The sequence below is a fragment of the Thunnus thynnus genome, chromosome 20 (assembly GCF_963924715.1).
Source record: "Thunnus thynnus chromosome 20, fThuThy2.1, whole genome shotgun sequence".
In the NCBI taxonomy this organism is placed as follows: Eukaryota; Metazoa; Chordata; class Actinopteri; order Scombriformes; family Scombridae; genus Thunnus; species Thunnus thynnus.
In genome coordinates, this window is record NC_089536.1 from 25,698,661 (window position 1) to 25,716,248 (window position 17,588).

Below are 17,588 nucleotides of genomic sequence, written 5' to 3' on the forward strand. Positions count from 1 at the left end.
TCATATTAAAATCAACAAGGTTTGTTGCTTTGATTCATGTTTTATGTGCTTTCACATCATATTGGAGGTAGAATCTGCAACTGCAAAATATTCTAACCCCAGGAAACCCTTCTGCAATCGTTTCTTCCACCAGAAGGCACACATAATGCTTCTGTCACATTAACTCTGAGCAGTTTTAACAATTTATTAGTATGCCTGTTTTATTTTTTAACAATGACAAAAACATGATAAATGTCTGCTGAAAGAAAGAAAGACGGCACATTACAGGAGGCACTTGCAAATACAAACTCACCATGCCAACAACATAATAAACAGCAATGTATAAAATTTATATAATTGATTATGGACTAAAACACAATTTGAAAACAACAAAACAGCAGAATGTGCAAGTTGTAAACATACAGTAAAAGTGAGACATGTTATCAGGTCATGTCTATACAATAGTGTCCACTGAAATGTACTGGAGTCAAGTCTGATGTGTTTTCATCAGAAAGGGTAAGACCAGCTAAAGACAAGGTGTGTCTATCTTGACTGTTTCTGACTAAATATTACTGAGCTGCCTGGTTTGTGTGAGTGTCAAGATACTGGAGACACGTACATTTACACGTAGTTAATGTGGACAAGCATGAAATCTGTATTTATTCTATGATAATGAAAAAGCAAAAAACAATGTCCATCTATAGTCTCAGGTGAAAGGCTTTTTTCATTGTAGACATTTTGACTTGTCATAGTAACATTAACAATGGCTCTGTTCTATTCAAGTGTCTAAGTGAGCCATCGCAGTGAGCTAGAGATGGGCTGATGAAACCTTACAAAGCTTTGGTACTTTCTGCCTGTTTATGCTGAAAAAGGATTTGAAGCTTTGGGGGCACTGAACTCAGCAAGCGCAATGATATCAGATAGTTTGCAGGACTTATACGGCACTCGAAGACTAATGTCCAAAGCACTGCAACGCCTCCCTGATTTTATACTTTCAATTTAATATATAGGCAAAGTCTGAGAAGCCTGTGTCATTTATTAATCTATGATTATACTCTTGTTAACAGGTGCTGCAGTAAATTTACATTATTGTACAACATGCTACAGTAAAATTATTAATAAATGTGTTGTTCATAAAGTCTGCATTTTAATATTTTTGTTGACACAAAGTATTAATGTAGCTAATGGGTGTGTAGCTAATGGCTCCAGCATCCTCTGTGCGCCCAGGTTTTAACTTCATGGTTGATATTTATGTACAAGTCACAGTGTCATATGATGTGGTTGAACAAGGACATTCATAGAAATATTACTTTTGTTAACTTGATAGAGATGTTTCCATACTTTTGATGATGTCTTTCTAGTGTATATCACCATTTTTCACAATTAATTTCCCCTCTTCTTATCCCATCAATGTACATCTGCACATTTAATTTTTGCTCTCGTCACCTTCATATATTTCATAGCCTACACTTTATTTCTTTGTCCATAGCACAGTCCATATTTCCTTTGTACAGTCAATATTTCATTTCAAGTTTTATATCCCATTTCAAAACTATTACTATTCTATTCTGTAAGTAGATTCTAAAATAAAACAGGTTCTGATCTCACTTGAGTATATAGTTAGTCTGCTGAATGAAGAGCTTACTAAAGCACCAGTGACATTTGAAACTTCAGAAGCAACAGTCATGTGATGTTCTTCATTTGACACAAGCCCTGACACAGTGTACTGAATTAATACATTTAACAGGAGGAAACAAGCTTTGGTGCCTTGGTACCGTCCACCCATCACTACAGTGAGCCAGCATGCACAACACCAGGGCCCTGAAACCAAAGCAACTAAATGGAAAACAGTAATCATCAATTTTATTATTTATACTTGTGCTTTTTCTACTGTCATATGTCAAAATGTCTTCTGTGAAAAAAGCCTATTGATGTAAAATGTATTTTTTATGGATTCCAGTTAAACTTTCTGTGAAATACAAGTCTGGGGTGTAGGTCGTATGAGTCAGGATCTACTTTCTGTTATACATATATCCATGTGATCCATATGGGAACCGTAAAAATTGGATTCCGCACACTTACTGCTGTTCACAGTACTTAGAAACCATCAGACCTGAGTCCTAAGGGAGAGTAATGTCAACTGTCACAGCCTGTGTATTATGACAGGTTCGTGCTTGGGTGAACTGAGTTTAACTGTGGCTGGCTGACGGTGGGCTGTGGGTTGACTGACACTGAATACAGACTGTGGTGAATCAGATGAAGCTGGTTGTTGGAAGATATGTGTCACACTGGCAGCTGAATGAGCCAATAGCTGCCTTTGTATCATCAAAGAATGGATGTCAAAAGGTGAGACCAATGGGGAAAGGACATCCAATGATTGATATTGGAGGCTGGAGAGGGAAGAATGGGGGTAGTCTCTGGTTAAGGTACCCCTGCACAAGTCCTGAACCTGACAGAGTGCAAGGGTCCCTGCAGGATAAAGGGTGATGGGGTAGATTTGAGGAGTAGTAGGGTTTAGGAGGACAGAGGGTGAGGCAGGCCCCCCTCCCTTCGCTCCCTCTGCACCTTCTTTCACAAAGCTGTCACCAGAATCTTCTGGTGTCTTGATCTTTCTAGAAGGAGTTGAGGGAGAGACATCCTTGAGAGTAACAGCTTGCATCCTCCTTTTTGAGATGCTGTGTCCAAGCTCGTTGAGGGGTCGTGCAACACAGATATTGTGTGCTACAGCCTGTGATCCTGAGACAATTCTGCCAGCATGGGTTGGTTCAGTCATCTTGTTGTAAAGATCAGTTTCCAATCTTTGTCGCTTTCCCACGTCTCCTTCTATTTTTTTCTTTACCACTCTTCCATTGCAGACTGTACCATTTACTGCTACCTCAGTGGCTCTAAAATAGGGTTTAACTGCTATGTCTTGTCTGGAACTGTGTATGTTTGGAGGCAACCCAGTAAGTGGAGGCACCTGGCATGCTCTTGAGTACTGGGCAACACTGAAAGGTGGGGTACACTCCTGATGCCTTGTGGAACATGTGATGGGACAGGAAGTGTAGGGTTGCGGAAGTGGTTTAAGAGAAGCCTTCGGGAGACTTAGATCTGTGGGTTGATCATCAGATATTGTCATTTTTGGATTGGAAGAATTTTCCTGATCATTAGAGGTGGGGTACTTTGAATCTTGAGGAGCAGCAGACTGAAGGAATCTTGCAGCGCTATTAGAGTCTCTTGAGAGGGTAGCTCCTTGTCTCTGGGGTTCTTTAGATCCATCATGAACCAACTCTGCATCTACTGTCTTACACGCTGTCTCAGCCTTCCTGTACCAACAATGAAGGTTTGAGAAGGATGAGTAGAAGTCATAGGGGAAGCCAGGAGGTGTCTGGCTGGATTGAGGAATCTTAGGTGTCAGCAAAGGTGTTGAGGGACACTGTGGCTCTTCTGGATTGGAGTGAGAAGGGGGCACATAATGTAAATGATCATGTGAATATAAAGGAGGAAGTGTGCTTTCTCGAATCTTTCTCGCTCTGTCTTTCTGGACTCGTGCCTTGAGGCTCTGTGCATGTTGTATTACCGAAGGCCGACTCAGTACCACTACTGATGAATCCGCAACTACAACTGGTTGCTCTGCTGCTTCTTCAAGGATACAATTGGTTAAACTGGAGCAAATGAGTGGAGGAGGCTGGCCAAAGTTCGAAAGCAAGTGGTCTTGATTGGGTAATCCAGTTCCGTTGACCTGCAATAGGAGCTTTTTCTTTTCTACTGGAGATATTATCATCTTGTTAACCCCAGAGGACTTGAGGAAAGCTGTGAAATCCAAGACGGTGTCCTCTGTCCTTGGTAGTTCGGCTTGTTCATTGGGTGGGTCTGGGATTGTTGGAGATTGTAGGTTTCTTGGTTTCCCAGGATGGCACTGGTCCTTTAATGGTACTATCTCTTGCTGCCAGAGATCCACTGCTGAGTGGGCATGGTTTAAAACCTTTGGAGTAGTCAGAGGAGACGTTGCCAAGTAAGTGAGGTCACATCCACTGGATCTCCTCTTTCTCAGTACTTCATCTTCCTCCTCCTGTTGCTGGATCATCTGAGTCTCCCTGCCATTTTGTGTTGGGCTTTGTCTTTTTCTGTTACTACATGAAGGCTGTGAGGGATCCAAACGGGTTAGGCAGATTTGGGGTTCAATTTTCAGCTGAGGATTTTTTAACATCAATTCCTGCAAGAAGGACAGAGGGAGGGAGAAAAGACAAAACAAATGAGAGAGAAATGGAGAAGTGCTATAAATAAAAAGGAAAGATTTTGGTTCAAATTCAGATAATGTTCACAAGGCCAGGTCGAAGTGCTTAATGGATATGGCAAAGGCTGGATATGGCTGTTGCCTTGAAGGCAATTCTGTCAGATATATGCCTAAAGTATTTTCTATGAATATAGCTTCTGATTTTGTAAATAAAACTCAAAAGTTTTCAATGACACACTTTTTACATGATGAAACAAGACAAAAACTGGATAAAAAGATACCTTTGAAAAAAATTAGGAGGAAATGTAATGTAAACAATAATGTAGAACACATAAATGAACAAATGATCTAATTAAGGTATTAATGCAGTACTGACTGTATTAAGTCTAAATGACCTCCATGGATCTGCAAAATCATACAATGTATGCTCCCGATTAGTAAAACAGAAACCTCTGCTTCCAAAAACTATCTGTACTTTAGAAGTTGATTTATCTGCTTGCGCTTGATTTATCTGTTGCACTAATGAACAGCATCTTGCTTTCTAGTATCGTGTCTCTGCCAGTTATGTTAACTAATGTTAGTGGTTCATGGAAGGGAAAAAATAACACATTTATGGACTAAATTTATCTACAATCTCACTGAGAAATAACAAACTATGAAAACATGCAGACTAGCATGCCAACATAATAAAATCTAAGCTTACCATAAAATGATTATGTTAATGGTAAGGAAATGTTAGTTGGCTATCTTTTGTGTTTATAGTCATCTAATCTAAATGTGTACCAAAGGAATATCACTGCATTGATGTTATAAGATGATTTAGCTACTCATCTCATCTCTCATCTAAACCCAGAACATATTTTAGTGAACAGCTGAGTAAATCCAGCTGCTCTGCAGTGGACAGCACATAGGTGCAGTAATGGTAGATGAACAAAAACATTGCGACAACTGTAACCTCAGAATCTTTAGAAGACATCAAAAATTTAAAATATGCAATGAAACTGGGACTAAAATTTCACTGATGAAAACTACATGTTTTTGTAGCTTAAAAACGTGAAACTAATATGTATTTTTGTTAAAACACCAAAGTTAACACTGCTCCTCTGCAAAACTGCTTCAAAGTCAATAGTATGCTTTTCTCAGCTTAAGAACAACTCTGCATTTGGTCATGTTTTATATGCCTAGCCATGAAACCAAAACAATTCCATATGAAATAGCATGTTTTATGTACCTATAAATCAACAATATTGCTTGAATACATTTCATGTTTCTCTTTGCTCTCTTCTCTTTCTCTGATCTAGCTTTCTGTTTGACTAACTGGTATAATTCCACTAACCACTTATTTGAATTCCCTTAGAGTAAAAACAGAAAAACCTTTTCACAATGAATGTGCATCTGTGAGGACAACAATCAGGTTTTGACATTTTGTCATAAAGTTTATGTATGGGGGGCCATCACATACTAGACATGATGTATGAGCAGTCAGTTCAAACATGGACGAATAATACACATATGATGTTATAAACCACTAATTGACATGGGGGAAGCACAGCCAATGTAATGATGGACACTGGAGGGTTAATAGAATGAGACTGACTGGTCTGCTCTGATCGTGATCTTTGGCTTCCAGGTCGTCATCCTCCTCAGGGCACAGTTTCTGGGCTAGCTGCTTCACCTCATCAGTCAGCTTGGTCTTCAAGGTGGGAGCAGACATACTATTAGAAGATTCAGTGCTTGACTCTGCCTCCTTCTTCCTGGCTTTGGCCTTGAGGAGGGGCTTTTCCTCTTCTCCTTTGATGAACTTCTCATAGGGCAGGATGAGCCTGAAGGAGAGACGAACAGCTGAATGAACAAATGGTAACAGGCAGGCAGTGTGATGCGCATCCCATTTCACTTTTGCTTCTGATTCTTGAGACCTACAGAAATGTATTGCTTATCAAAACTAAGCCAGCTGAAACCTTCATCAGTCAGCTACTTGGAAGGGTCATGTTGTCTCTCATCGTTCTTGTTCAATGGTTTTCTAAACTGTTTTGAGCTGTTGAAAAATTGATTGTACTTAGCTAACCTGATTGAGTCTGATCAAGAATGGTAGGCCCAAAACATCCCCAGGGGTTGGTGTGATTTTAAAACCCGACCTTTTCTGGTAACTTCCTTCCAGAAGTCACCTGGTAAATCGCTCTAGCATGTGGCATATTTATTGTGGAGTTATAGGTAATCATAATTTTTTTGACCAAATTGTACAGGGCTTATTGAACAGAATGATGTAAATGCATATCAAGAATTCCAACAACACAAATTAAAAAAGAACCATGCTCTGCCAATCAGTTGAAATGTCTACTTCTGCTAAATGCAGTATTATTTTAACAATAAAAATAAATGTTACCTTGGAATACAAAGTTTCTTTATCCTAACAGTTCTCAATATAATACATTTTGTGTTATTCCTTTTTTGTATCTATTGAAATAGTTACAGGATTTTAAAAACCTTTTTCGCTGTTTTCAATTAAAATACAGTAACTAATGAAGTGAATCCAGATTGAATACTGGTAATTATGATTCAAAAAAAGTCAACTTTAAGCACAATAATTGTTGTGTACAATAATCACTTCTGCCCAAAGGGTATGTTCAGATTGAACTGTATAGGAAATATGAGTCAGTGATTGTCACATAAAAACAGTGGGTCACCTGTCTCAGAAAAGATAACAAGACGAGACGGTTTGAGTTGCAAAAATAGATTGAGATGCTTTATTTACAAAAATAGTGAGGAAACGAAAACTTGGACATCCACAAGAAAAAGCAGAAAGACCAAAAAAAAAAAGATATATATATATATATATATATATTGCTATTTTTTCCATGCAGCACTATGCATCGGCTACCAGACCAAGGGACTGTGGAAGAGAAGAACATCAGATTATGATGACACTTTGGCAAAACACTTCCTTGTGAGAGTGTTTTTTTTCTCTTCCCAACATATTATATTACTGCAGTGGATGCATGTCAAGTTGTAACTATAGATTTATTGAGGTGCGTGCACTCACCACAGTGACAGAGGGGAATAATGTGTGTCAGGATGACCGTTTGCGAGTATATTACTGAGTGTGTTCTTTACTGTGTGCTGTTCGCAATCAGTGAGTCTTCATCACAGCAATGGTTGGTAAAACACAACAAGAAGAGGTGCCCAATAAGCTGTTATGTGCTGAAACTATTTCACACAGCACATCATGGTCTTCTGAGGCACCCTGAACAATTGTATGTCAAATGGCTCATTCCCAGTGAGCTCAGAGTCTAAAGATACATGCAAAAAAGGAAAATAAGCTCAAAGTCAACTGTCATGGTGGAAAAAAGTAGGAAAATAACCAAAGGATACTTGTGAAAATAATCCGTTCAAGGCTTTGTTAATCTTTCAGGGACTGTACAAAGCTTTACATTAAAGCTTTAACTGAGCTGTCAGAGGATTGAGTTGTTTTAAGGATCCTCTTCAGTAAAGAGAGGCAGAGCAGTGCTGAAGGGATGTTTTTAGAGAATCAATTGCTACATTGATATCTGGCCCTGAAATAGCTATTTTATCATTGACAGGCTCAGACTCATTAGCACATTTTATGTGATGTACTGCAGCTCCCCCAGCCTACTCAGTGTTTTCCTGTAAAAATGACATGTCGTGTCTTGCATTACCTGTGCTACTGTGAGTGTGTCATTTGTAAAAGGTCACAGACACACTCACCTTTCATAGTGTCGACGTGTGCAGGTCGCTGCGCTGGTGCTGCCTGGGTTTCCTCCAAGCTCGTCATAAATGCTTTTCCACAGTCTACGAGCTGTGATCTACACACATACACATTAATAGAGAGGTATAGATTTATAATAATGTTAAAATAAGTTGTTAAGTTGCTTTATTAATGGTTAATAAGTAATTAACCATTAATTCACCAACAGTTATCAGCATTAATAAGAACAACTTTTGGGTATCTAGGTTGTGTATCCTCCTCCAGATAGTTGTTTAAGTCATCAGGAAAACCGCTACAAATGGATCTCAGTTTCATTTAACTTGAACTGCACCATTTCTCATAGAAAAGTTAAACACAAAAGAGATTTTTCACAACCTGCCAACCAAAAAGTTTTTCTTAATGGCTAATAACTGATCTATAAAGTATGAGTAACTGAGTTAGACATCAGTTACAACCTATAAATCCTTATATATTATGAGTGCATTATTAGAAAATGTTACCAATATGAGAGATATATACAGAATAATAGATACTGTACATAGATAAATAGAGAAGAATGTGTATGGCCACTGCAAAAAAACAAAACAAAAAAACAAATACAGCGCATACATTCCTGTGCAGGGTCAGGGGGGCTGGAGTCTATCTCAGCAATCACTCTGCACGTTTACATGCACTCAAGAAACCAGATGTGATTACTCAGATGTACTCATACTGTAAATCCCCGTATACATGCAGCAGGTCAGTAATCAGTTTCAACTGGCCCCATATTTAATCCAATTTTGAAAAGAAAAAAAAATTATACATCAACAAATTATAACTAAACACAGACTTACAGGATAAATTGTCCTTTAAACACTGTCAGCTGAATATTCATAACACAAAAAACATCTGGAACATTACACTCAACTCAGTGGTAAAGTCCAGTGCAAACAGAATAATTTATTATTGCTAATACCATAGAGCTGAGCTGTCACCAGCAGATCAAACTAGAGGCCACAAGGTAAAACTCACCACCTCATATCCTCCCAGCTTCTGAGCAGCCTGGAACATGGTCCACAGGTTTACTGTCACACAGAGACACAAACACACATCAATACGACACAAGATACATACAAGCCATATAGGAACAAATTATATCCACAAAATGATGTGTCACTGCTTTCATTTTCACATTAACAAGTCTCAATTAGTAATTGACTTATTGAGTAGAATGATATTTTACTCTGTTTGAAGCCCAGGTAGGGGATCCTCTCAATTGGTGTCTTCCTCTCCTTCATGTATTTATACAGGGATACAAGGAAAGCCTGCTCCTCTGCTTTGTACTCCACCTCTCGTCCTCTTCCTCGTCTCTTCTCTGACAGTGGAAGTGTTGTGATCTTGCTGCTGTCACTCACATAACTGCTGCTGTTGCTGCTGCTGTTTCCTCTGGGTTTGGATAAGCCTGCTTTGTCTGCTGTCATCTGTAAGAAACAATGGACAGAGATTAGAGAAATGAAAGCAGAGCTGAAGAATAGGTTGTTAATTCTCAGTGGATTAAGCTCTTTGAGTGATTGTTTTACATACACATTACACATATTGATAATATCATAAACATTACTTAATTGTAGAACGAAGACTGCTGTTACTACTATAATACACTAATTTGTACCTTGACATTGGTTCCTCCTCCTGTTTGTTCAGTCTCCTTGGAAAAAGGTGGTGTTTGACGTCGACCATTAACCTCTAACCCCTGACCACAACACTGAGGGTTGGGTAGTTTCTTTTTCCTGGGACGACCCTTCAGGTTGGGAGCTAAGGACAGAGAAAAAGAGCAGTGTATTGCAAATGTATGCTAGAATCATGATGAAGAAACTAGGTTTTATTCTTTTTCCTTTTGCTCTTGTTCTCCCCAGTAGACTAAAGCACAATTAACACAAGTCCAACAAAACCAAATACCTGTTCTTGCATTGGATTATTATTTATTATTAATTGAAGTTAGAGGTTCCAATATATCAATTCGATGGCTGAATTGCCATTGGTGGTGCCTACCTTTAAGGCACAGGTGTGCTTGCATACTTGAAAGTTACAGTTCGCATACTTGAAAGTTACAGTTGCAAACACTGTACACAAGTGAAGTGTAAGCATTGAAAGGAACTGAGGTGACAGCGATGAAAGCAGCTGAAATGTCAGTTGACATGTAAGCACTGAAAGCAGTAGAATTGTCAGTGGAAGTGTAAAAGGTAAAAGCAGTTGAACTGCCATTTGAATGGTGTAAATTGAACTGTAAACCATAAAAGCAATTTCAGTTGAAGTGCTAGAGAAAGTTGAGGTGTGTGCACATAGTTGGAAGTTTTGGTCAGTGTGTAAGAAGTGACAGCATTTGAAATTTTGAAAGCAGTTAGGATGAAAGTGCAACTGAAATGTTAGTGGATGTGCTACAAGCCCCTCCCCCCCTTCCAGGAACCTGTTAGACTGAATAAAACATCCACTTCGTAATTGAATATGGAACAGCCAATGTCAAGGCTACCTGGGGCAGTGCAGACCTCTGTTCACCATATTCAAAGTGACATCACTCCTGTTTCCATAGATGACAGAAAATACAGCCAAAGTTGCATGCAGCTTACACAATGTGACAGCCAGGTATGTGTGTTATATGATGCTGTTATGTAATTTCAGGGTTATGGCATGACAAAGCATGTTATGCATTATCATTCCATGTAATGTAATGTCATGTTATGGTAAAATTAGCCCAGATTCAGGACTGTGATAAATCCTGGATTTTAATCTCCTATAACTCAGACATTTCAGTCTCTGAACAATTAGTTTAGGCAAGAATGTGAAAACTATTACCTCAACCAATTGTAAGACTTATAAAGTGGGGAAAAACTGTCAGGTGGATGCAAAGTCATAAAAAACATGATTTGATCAAGCCGAGAGAAGTCTCTTCCAATAAAGTCAATATAAACAATGTAAAATCAAAGATGGCACAGGATGCTTTCCTTTCTAAAAAGTGGTTGGTGTTTAGCTGGTTCCTGCTCAGCTTGTTCTGGTTAGAACCTATATTACCAGACAAATTGCTTAATTCTGTTTAAGGGTACAACAAATGAAGACAAGAGATAAACCGATAAGAAATGTCTTATCTGGGTGTTTCTTTGAATATTTAATATGACAAAAGGTAGAAACATATATGCTGCTAAACTTGCATAGCCTTCTCTCTCTTAGCCCAGATTATGAATCACAGAGGAGAAAAGGCATAGCTAAAACAAGATACACTGGAATGATGCAGATTCTGGGTCACAAGCCATCATTGTTTTTACTTGATTGTAAAATTCCCCTTGCCTTCACTCTCTCTATTGTGACATATATCACACAGCTTCATCTGTTGCCTGATCTCTTTGGGATTTAAGGGAAGTGTTTAAATGGACAGTTCAGAGTGCCTTTTTAATTACTTTAAAAATGCGTATGCAAACACATGATAGGTACTCTGCATTACATAGAAAATGAATTATGTGTGTCCTCAAGTATTAGGCGTACATATCTGCAAGATGCAATAAAGCATATGGAAGTAAGTAAGTGCTAATAATAATATAGCATAATATCCATTTTAGAATAACAACAATTGCAGTTTTAACATTGTTATTTCACTTTGCATCATAAACAAAATAGAAGAGAGGTTGAGTTGACAGATACTGTGCAATCTTATTGGTTGAAGTAAATGTAAGGTGTTCAGTTAATCATGTTCCACCCGGTAAACCAGCTGTGTTCATCCATCTAATGACCAGACATAACAAACTATATTGAAACAGTAGGTTTGCCTGTGGTCCTCCCTTCACAGGTTTATTTAGGCGTAGCAGTGTGGACCTCAAACCATAATCCTCCCACAGACACACCTGTAGAGGTGAGTATAAAGACCCTGGACTGAACTGAGTCAAACATCGAGCTTCAAGGAGTCTCTCTAAAGCAGCTTGCCACAGAAGCTCCACAGACACCAGACCACACCTGAAGATGACTCCCTCTGTCAGCCTGCTGCTATTGCTCCTGCTCGGCCTCTCTCAGGCACATCCTCTCCTGGAGGAAGGAAGTGGAGAAGAGGAGGACGACAGTGTTGATATCAGCACCAGGATTCTGGCCTCCAACAATGCCACAGATGAGATCTTGCTGGAAGGAGACTTGTTGGCTCCCAGAACCAGAAACGCCATGACATGCTGGTCCCAGAGCTGCCTGTGGAGGAAAGCCTCCAACGGCATGGTGATGATCCCCTTCACCATGAGCAGTCAGTTCAGCAGCTGGGAAAGGCAGAAGATCGAGAATGCCATGAAGGCCTTCCACAGCAGAACCTGCATCCGCTTTGTCCCCCGTCAGAACCAGTACGACTACATCAGCATTGAGAACAAAGCCGGATGTTTCTCGGCTCTGGGAAGAACAGGAGGCAGACAGGTCCTCTCTCTCAACAAGCAGGGCTGCCTCTACCATGGCATCATCCAGCACGAGATCAACCATGCTCTGGGCTTCCAGCACGAGCAGACCAGGAGCGACCGTGACTACTACGTCAGGATCAACTGGGAGAACATCGACCCGCAGATGGCTTACAACTTCTACAAGCAGAACACCAACAACCTGAACACGCCCTACGACTACTCCTCCATCATGCACTACGGAAGGACCGCCTTCTCTATTCAGTACGGCAGGGACTCCATCACCCCCATCCCTGACCCCAACGTCCAGATCGGACAGAGGCAGGGCATGTCCTATTGGGACATCATGAGGATCAACCTGCTCTACGGCTGCTGACAACACCACATCTGATCTAAAGTTATCATTTAGCAAAACAAATGAACTCAATGCCAAATACAACAAATTCACATTTTTTCTCCATTTACATGTAATGAATAAAACGCCACTAAAATGTATGTGATCCATGACATACTCTTCACATTCTGTGACTGTAATCTTTGAAATGTTCACACAAAGAAATAAACATCAAAGAGCAAATGAAGTTACCTCATGTCTAAATTATCTGTGAAAAAGTTAATGCAGAATGAAATTAATATAGTTGGTTAGCAGAGGAGTGAGTCAGGTTTAATTTAGTGTTTTATAGCCTGTTAATTAAGTTCACTTATTGGGAAGATGTTATTTCTTCCTTTGTTTCTGAATTCTTTCCTTCCTTCTGTCTGCCTCTCTCCACCTCAGGTGCACTACACTAACAAGTTAATTATTTGAAGTCCCACCAAATTGAAGAACTGTAACGTCCACCTGGGGTCTTCCCAAAACCAAAAACATGAGTAAAAGTGTAAGAAGTGGATTAAACAGTGTGTTTGACTGCTCTAACATAAACCGCTAATGTTAGCATGCCAGGCTTATTAGTTAAATGACATACTGTTCCATAGCATTAGCTGACTACACTATATTCTGGATTCACAGATCAGGTTATAAAAATCCCTGTTCAGGACACATCCAGTCTGTGTAACATGGTCCTGGATTCTACTAACTGTTAGACTTTAGGATAACATTATGGACCTGCTGTCCTGCTCTGTATTGGATTCAGGTGAATTTACTTGAAAAGGCTTTCAAATTTCAAATTTCAAACGCAGAACATTTTCTTTATTTTTATGTGATGTTGCCCAAATTTGGTACATCCATTCACAGTTCCCAGAGGCTGTATTATAATGACTTTGGTGATCCTTGGACTCTTCTCTAGCACCACCATAAGGTTGAGGTTACACTTATTTATTGAAATATCTCAACAAGTATTGAAAAATTTCATATAAACATTTAAACAGCACCACCAGCCTGTTGACGTGTACAAATACAGTGGTCATCATTAGTATAGTGGACAGTATCTTTACCTGTCATGCAGAATAATGGGGTTCAATTTCCCAATGGGTAGAATTGAGTTTTATAATCTTCATCATCTTGCATGTTCCGGTCAACCAGAGCACGACAGTGAGGACATGAATTCCCTTTACCTACATAGAAACTAATAAATATAGGCTAATCAGAAATATAGAGTCCAGAAGCATACATAGAAATAGTGATTAAACATGTTGTTGGTTTAATGTGTTACTCCATGTGCTGTCTTTAGTTCCATGTTGTTTTGTAATGTTTAACACATTAACAAAGAAGTGTGTTTCTACTCAGTTTGAACCTGGGAACCTTATGTGTGTTCAGCAAACATGATAAGTACAACACAACGGACACTGTTAAAAGATTAATATTAGATAGACAGACAGACAGACAGACAGATAGCTAGATAGCTAGATAGTTAGATAGATAGATAGATAGACAGATAGATAGATAGATGTACTTTACTGATCCCAAATTGGGAAATTCTTGTGTTACAGCAGCAGGCTGTACAGGCATTGCACCAGAACAGTAAATATACAAATCAACACTAGAAGAGATAATATATATATATATCTATTGAAAAATAAACACAACAAATGACAAAATAAAATAAAATAGCTGACCACAGGAATATTAGAAAAAACCTTAGCATACACTACAAATATACTAAAATATAAGCATAGGATAACATATTATATATATTAGACAAGTGTGCAACGTTGTTGACAATGTTCTTCGCATGGGTTGGTAAAACAACAGATACAAGTAGAGGGTGCCCTCAAATTCATCAAAGGTAGTTACTATCATTTGAGAAACTGGGAGAATAGATACTGGCCTTTCAACAATCTACTAAGACTCTCCCAAAGATCAAGCATCCTATATCAAATTCTAGTGACATGGTCGTAAAGTAACGCAGAAGCCTTTGCAGATTATTATATTACTTTCTACAAAGTACCCTCCCTAGAAATTGGAAATAAGCAAGAGAAAGTCACAACATTCTTAAATTCCCATAAGCTCTCATACAAAGGCATAGATGGGCTTCCTGGTGAGCAATACAAATGCTTTGTGGATGAGTTGGCTCCAGTAATAGGAAAGGTCTACAATTTTGGACTTTCCAGTCACAACCCTTCAGGAAGTTGATCTGAAGCCTTTATTTCAATATACAGTATGTCTAAACTAGTACATCCTGACCAGACAGAATTGATTCCAAGGTGTCAGGGTACTATTAATATTTGAAAGATTTCACTTTGCAACGTAGCAAAATATTTACAAAGGGAAACTTTGACAGATACTGTGCAATCTTATTGGTTGAAGTAAATGTAAGATGTTCAGTTAATCATCTTCTACCCAGTAAACCAACTGTGTTCATCCATCTAATGACCAGACATAACAAACTATATTGAAACAGTAGGTTTGCCTGTGGTCCTCCCTTCACAGGTTTATTTAGGCGTAGCAGTGTGGACATAACCCATAATCCTCCTGCAGACACACCTGTAGAGGTGAGTATAAAAACCCTGGACTGAACTGAGTCAAACATCGAGCTTCAAGGAGTCTCTCCAAAGCAGCTTGCCACAGAAGCTCTACATACATCAGACCACACCTGAAGATGACTCCCTCTGTCAGCCTGCTGCTACTGCTCCTGTTCGGCCTCTCTCAGGCACATCCTCTCCTGGAGGAAGGAAGTGGAGAAGAGGAGGACGACAGTGTTGATATCAGCACCAGGATTCTGGCCTCCAACAATGCCACAGATGAGATCTTGCTGGAAGGAGACTTGTTGGCTCCCAGAACCAGAAACGCCATGACATGCTGGTCCCAGAGCTGCCTGTGGAGGAAAGCCTCCAACGGCATGGTGATGATCCCCTTCACCATGAGCAGTCAGTTCAGCAGCTGGGAAAGGCAGAAGATCGAGAGCGCCATGAAGGCCTTTCACAGCAGAACCTGCATCCGCTTTGTCCCCCGTCAGAACCAGTACGACTACATCAGCATTGAGAACAAAGCCGGATGTTTCTCGGCTCTGGGAAGAACAGGAGGCAGACAGGTCCTCTCTCTCAACAAGCAGGGCTGCCTCTACCACGGCATCATCCAGCACGAGATCAACCATGCTCTGGGCTTCCAGCACGAGCAGACCAGGAGCGACCGCGACTACTACGTCAGGATCAACTGGGAGAACATCGACCCGCAGATGGCCTACAACTTCTACAAGCAGAACACCAACAACCTGAACACGCCCTACGACTACTCCTCCATCATGCACTACGGAAGGACCGCCTTCTCCATCCAGTACGGCAGGGACTCCATCACCCCCATCCCCGACCCCAACGTCCAGATCGGACAGAGGCAGGGCATGTCCTATTGGGACATCATGAGGATCAACCTGCTCTACGGCTGCTGACAACACCACATCTGATCTAAAGTTATCATTTAGCAAAACAAATGAACTCAATGCCAAATACAACAAATTCACATTTTTTCTCCATTTACATGTAATGAATAAAACGCTACTAAAATGTATGTGATCCATGACATACTCTTCACATTCTGTGACTGTAATCTTTGAAATGTTCACACAAAGAAATAAACATCAATGAGCAAATGAAGTTCCCTCATGTCTAAATTATCTATGAAAAAGTTAATGCAGAATGAAATTAATATAGTTGGTTAGCAGAGGAGTGAGTCAAGTTTAATTTAATGTTTTACAGCCTGTTAATTAAGTTCACTTATTGGGAAGATGTTATTTCTTCATTTGTTTCTGAATTCTGTCCTTCCTTCTGTCTACCTCTCTCCACCTCAGGTGCACTACACTAACAAGTTAATTATTTGAAGTCCCACCAAATTGCAGCACTGTAACATCTACCTGAGGTCTTTCCAAAACCAAAAACATGAGTAAAAGTGTAAGAAGTGGATTAAACAGTGTGTTTGACTGCTCTAACATAAACCGCTAATGTTAGCATGCCGGGCTTACTAGTTAAATGACATACTGTTCCATAGCATTAGCTGACTACACTATATTCTGGATTCACAGATCAGGTTATAAAAATCCCTGTTCAGGACTCATCCAGTCCGTGTAACATGGTCCTGGATTCTACTAACTGTTAGACTTTAGGATAACATTATGGACCTGCTGTCCTGCTCTGTATTGGATTCAGGTGAATTTACTTGAAAAGGCTTTCAAATTTCAAACGCAGAACATTTTCTTTATTTTTACGTGATGTTGCACAAAATTTGGTACATCCATTCACAGTTCCCAGAGGCTGTATTATAATGACTTTGGTGATCCTTGGACTCTTTCTCTAGCACCACCATGAGGTTGAGGTTACACTTATTTATTGAAATATCTCAACAACTATTGAAAAATTTCATATAAACATTTAAACAGCACCACCAGCCTGTTGACGTGTACAAATACAGTGGTCATCATTAGTATAGTGGACAGTATCTTCACCTGTCATGCAGAATAATGGGGTTCAATTTCCCAATGGGTAGAATTGAGTTTTATAATCTTCATCATCTTGCATGTTCCAGTCAACCAGAGCATGACAGTGAGGATATGAATTCCCTTTACCTACATAGAAACTAATAAATATAGGCTAATCAGAAATATAGAGGCCAGAAGCATACATAGAAATAGTGATTAAACATGTTGTTGGTTTAATGTGTTACCCCATGTGCTGTCTTTAGTTCCATGTTGTTTTGTAATGTTTAACACATTAACAAAGAAGTGTGTTTCTACTCAGTTTGAACCTGGGAACCTTATGTGTGTTCAGCAAACATGATAAGTACAACACAACGGACACTGTTAAAAGATTAATATTAGATAGACAGACAGACAGAGAGACAGATAGCTAG

General features: G+C 39.5%; 3 protein-coding genes across 4 annotated transcripts in view; 2 read left to right on the forward strand and 1 right to left on the reverse strand.

Moving 5' to 3' along the window:
- Window positions 1–27: 27 nt before the first annotated feature.
- LOC137171740 (AT-rich interactive domain-containing protein 5B-like) overlaps window positions 28–17,588 on the reverse strand; it is a 54,318-nt gene continuing 36,757 nt past the window's right edge. The window contains exons 5-11 of one of the 2 annotated variants that reach the window (XR_010924814.1): window positions 9,568–9,710; window positions 9,142–9,379; window positions 8,931–8,983; window positions 7,919–8,016; window positions 5,793–6,018; window positions 1,448–4,174; window positions 28–1,192 (exon numbers count right to left, since the gene is read on the reverse strand). Coding sequence is in view for 1 of the 2 variants with exons in the window: in XM_067575833.1 (XP_067431934.1) it covers window positions 2,123–4,174; window positions 5,793–6,018; window positions 7,919–8,016; window positions 8,931–8,983; window positions 9,142–9,379; window positions 9,568–9,710 (2,810 nt within the window). In the remaining variant the exon portion in view is untranslated. Of the gene's footprint in view, window positions 4,175–5,792; window positions 6,019–7,918; window positions 8,017–8,930; window positions 8,984–9,141; window positions 9,380–9,567; window positions 9,711–17,588 lie in introns of both variants that reach the window. The other variant, XM_067575833.1, reaches the window with a different exon arrangement.
- LOC137171747 (high choriolytic enzyme 1-like) lies at window positions 9,776–12,730 on the forward strand. The gene has a single exon (XM_067575844.1). The coding sequence runs from the start codon at window positions 11,904–11,906 to the stop codon at window positions 12,687–12,689; it is 786 nt and encodes a 261-aa protein (XP_067431945.1). The 5' UTR covers window positions 9,776–11,903; the 3' UTR covers window positions 12,690–12,730.
- LOC137171745 (high choriolytic enzyme 1-like) lies at window positions 14,353–16,916 on the forward strand. Its single transcript, XM_067575842.1, has one exon. The coding sequence runs from the start codon at window positions 15,349–15,351 to the stop codon at window positions 16,132–16,134; it is 786 nt and encodes a 261-aa protein (XP_067431943.1). The 5' UTR covers window positions 14,353–15,348; the 3' UTR covers window positions 16,135–16,916.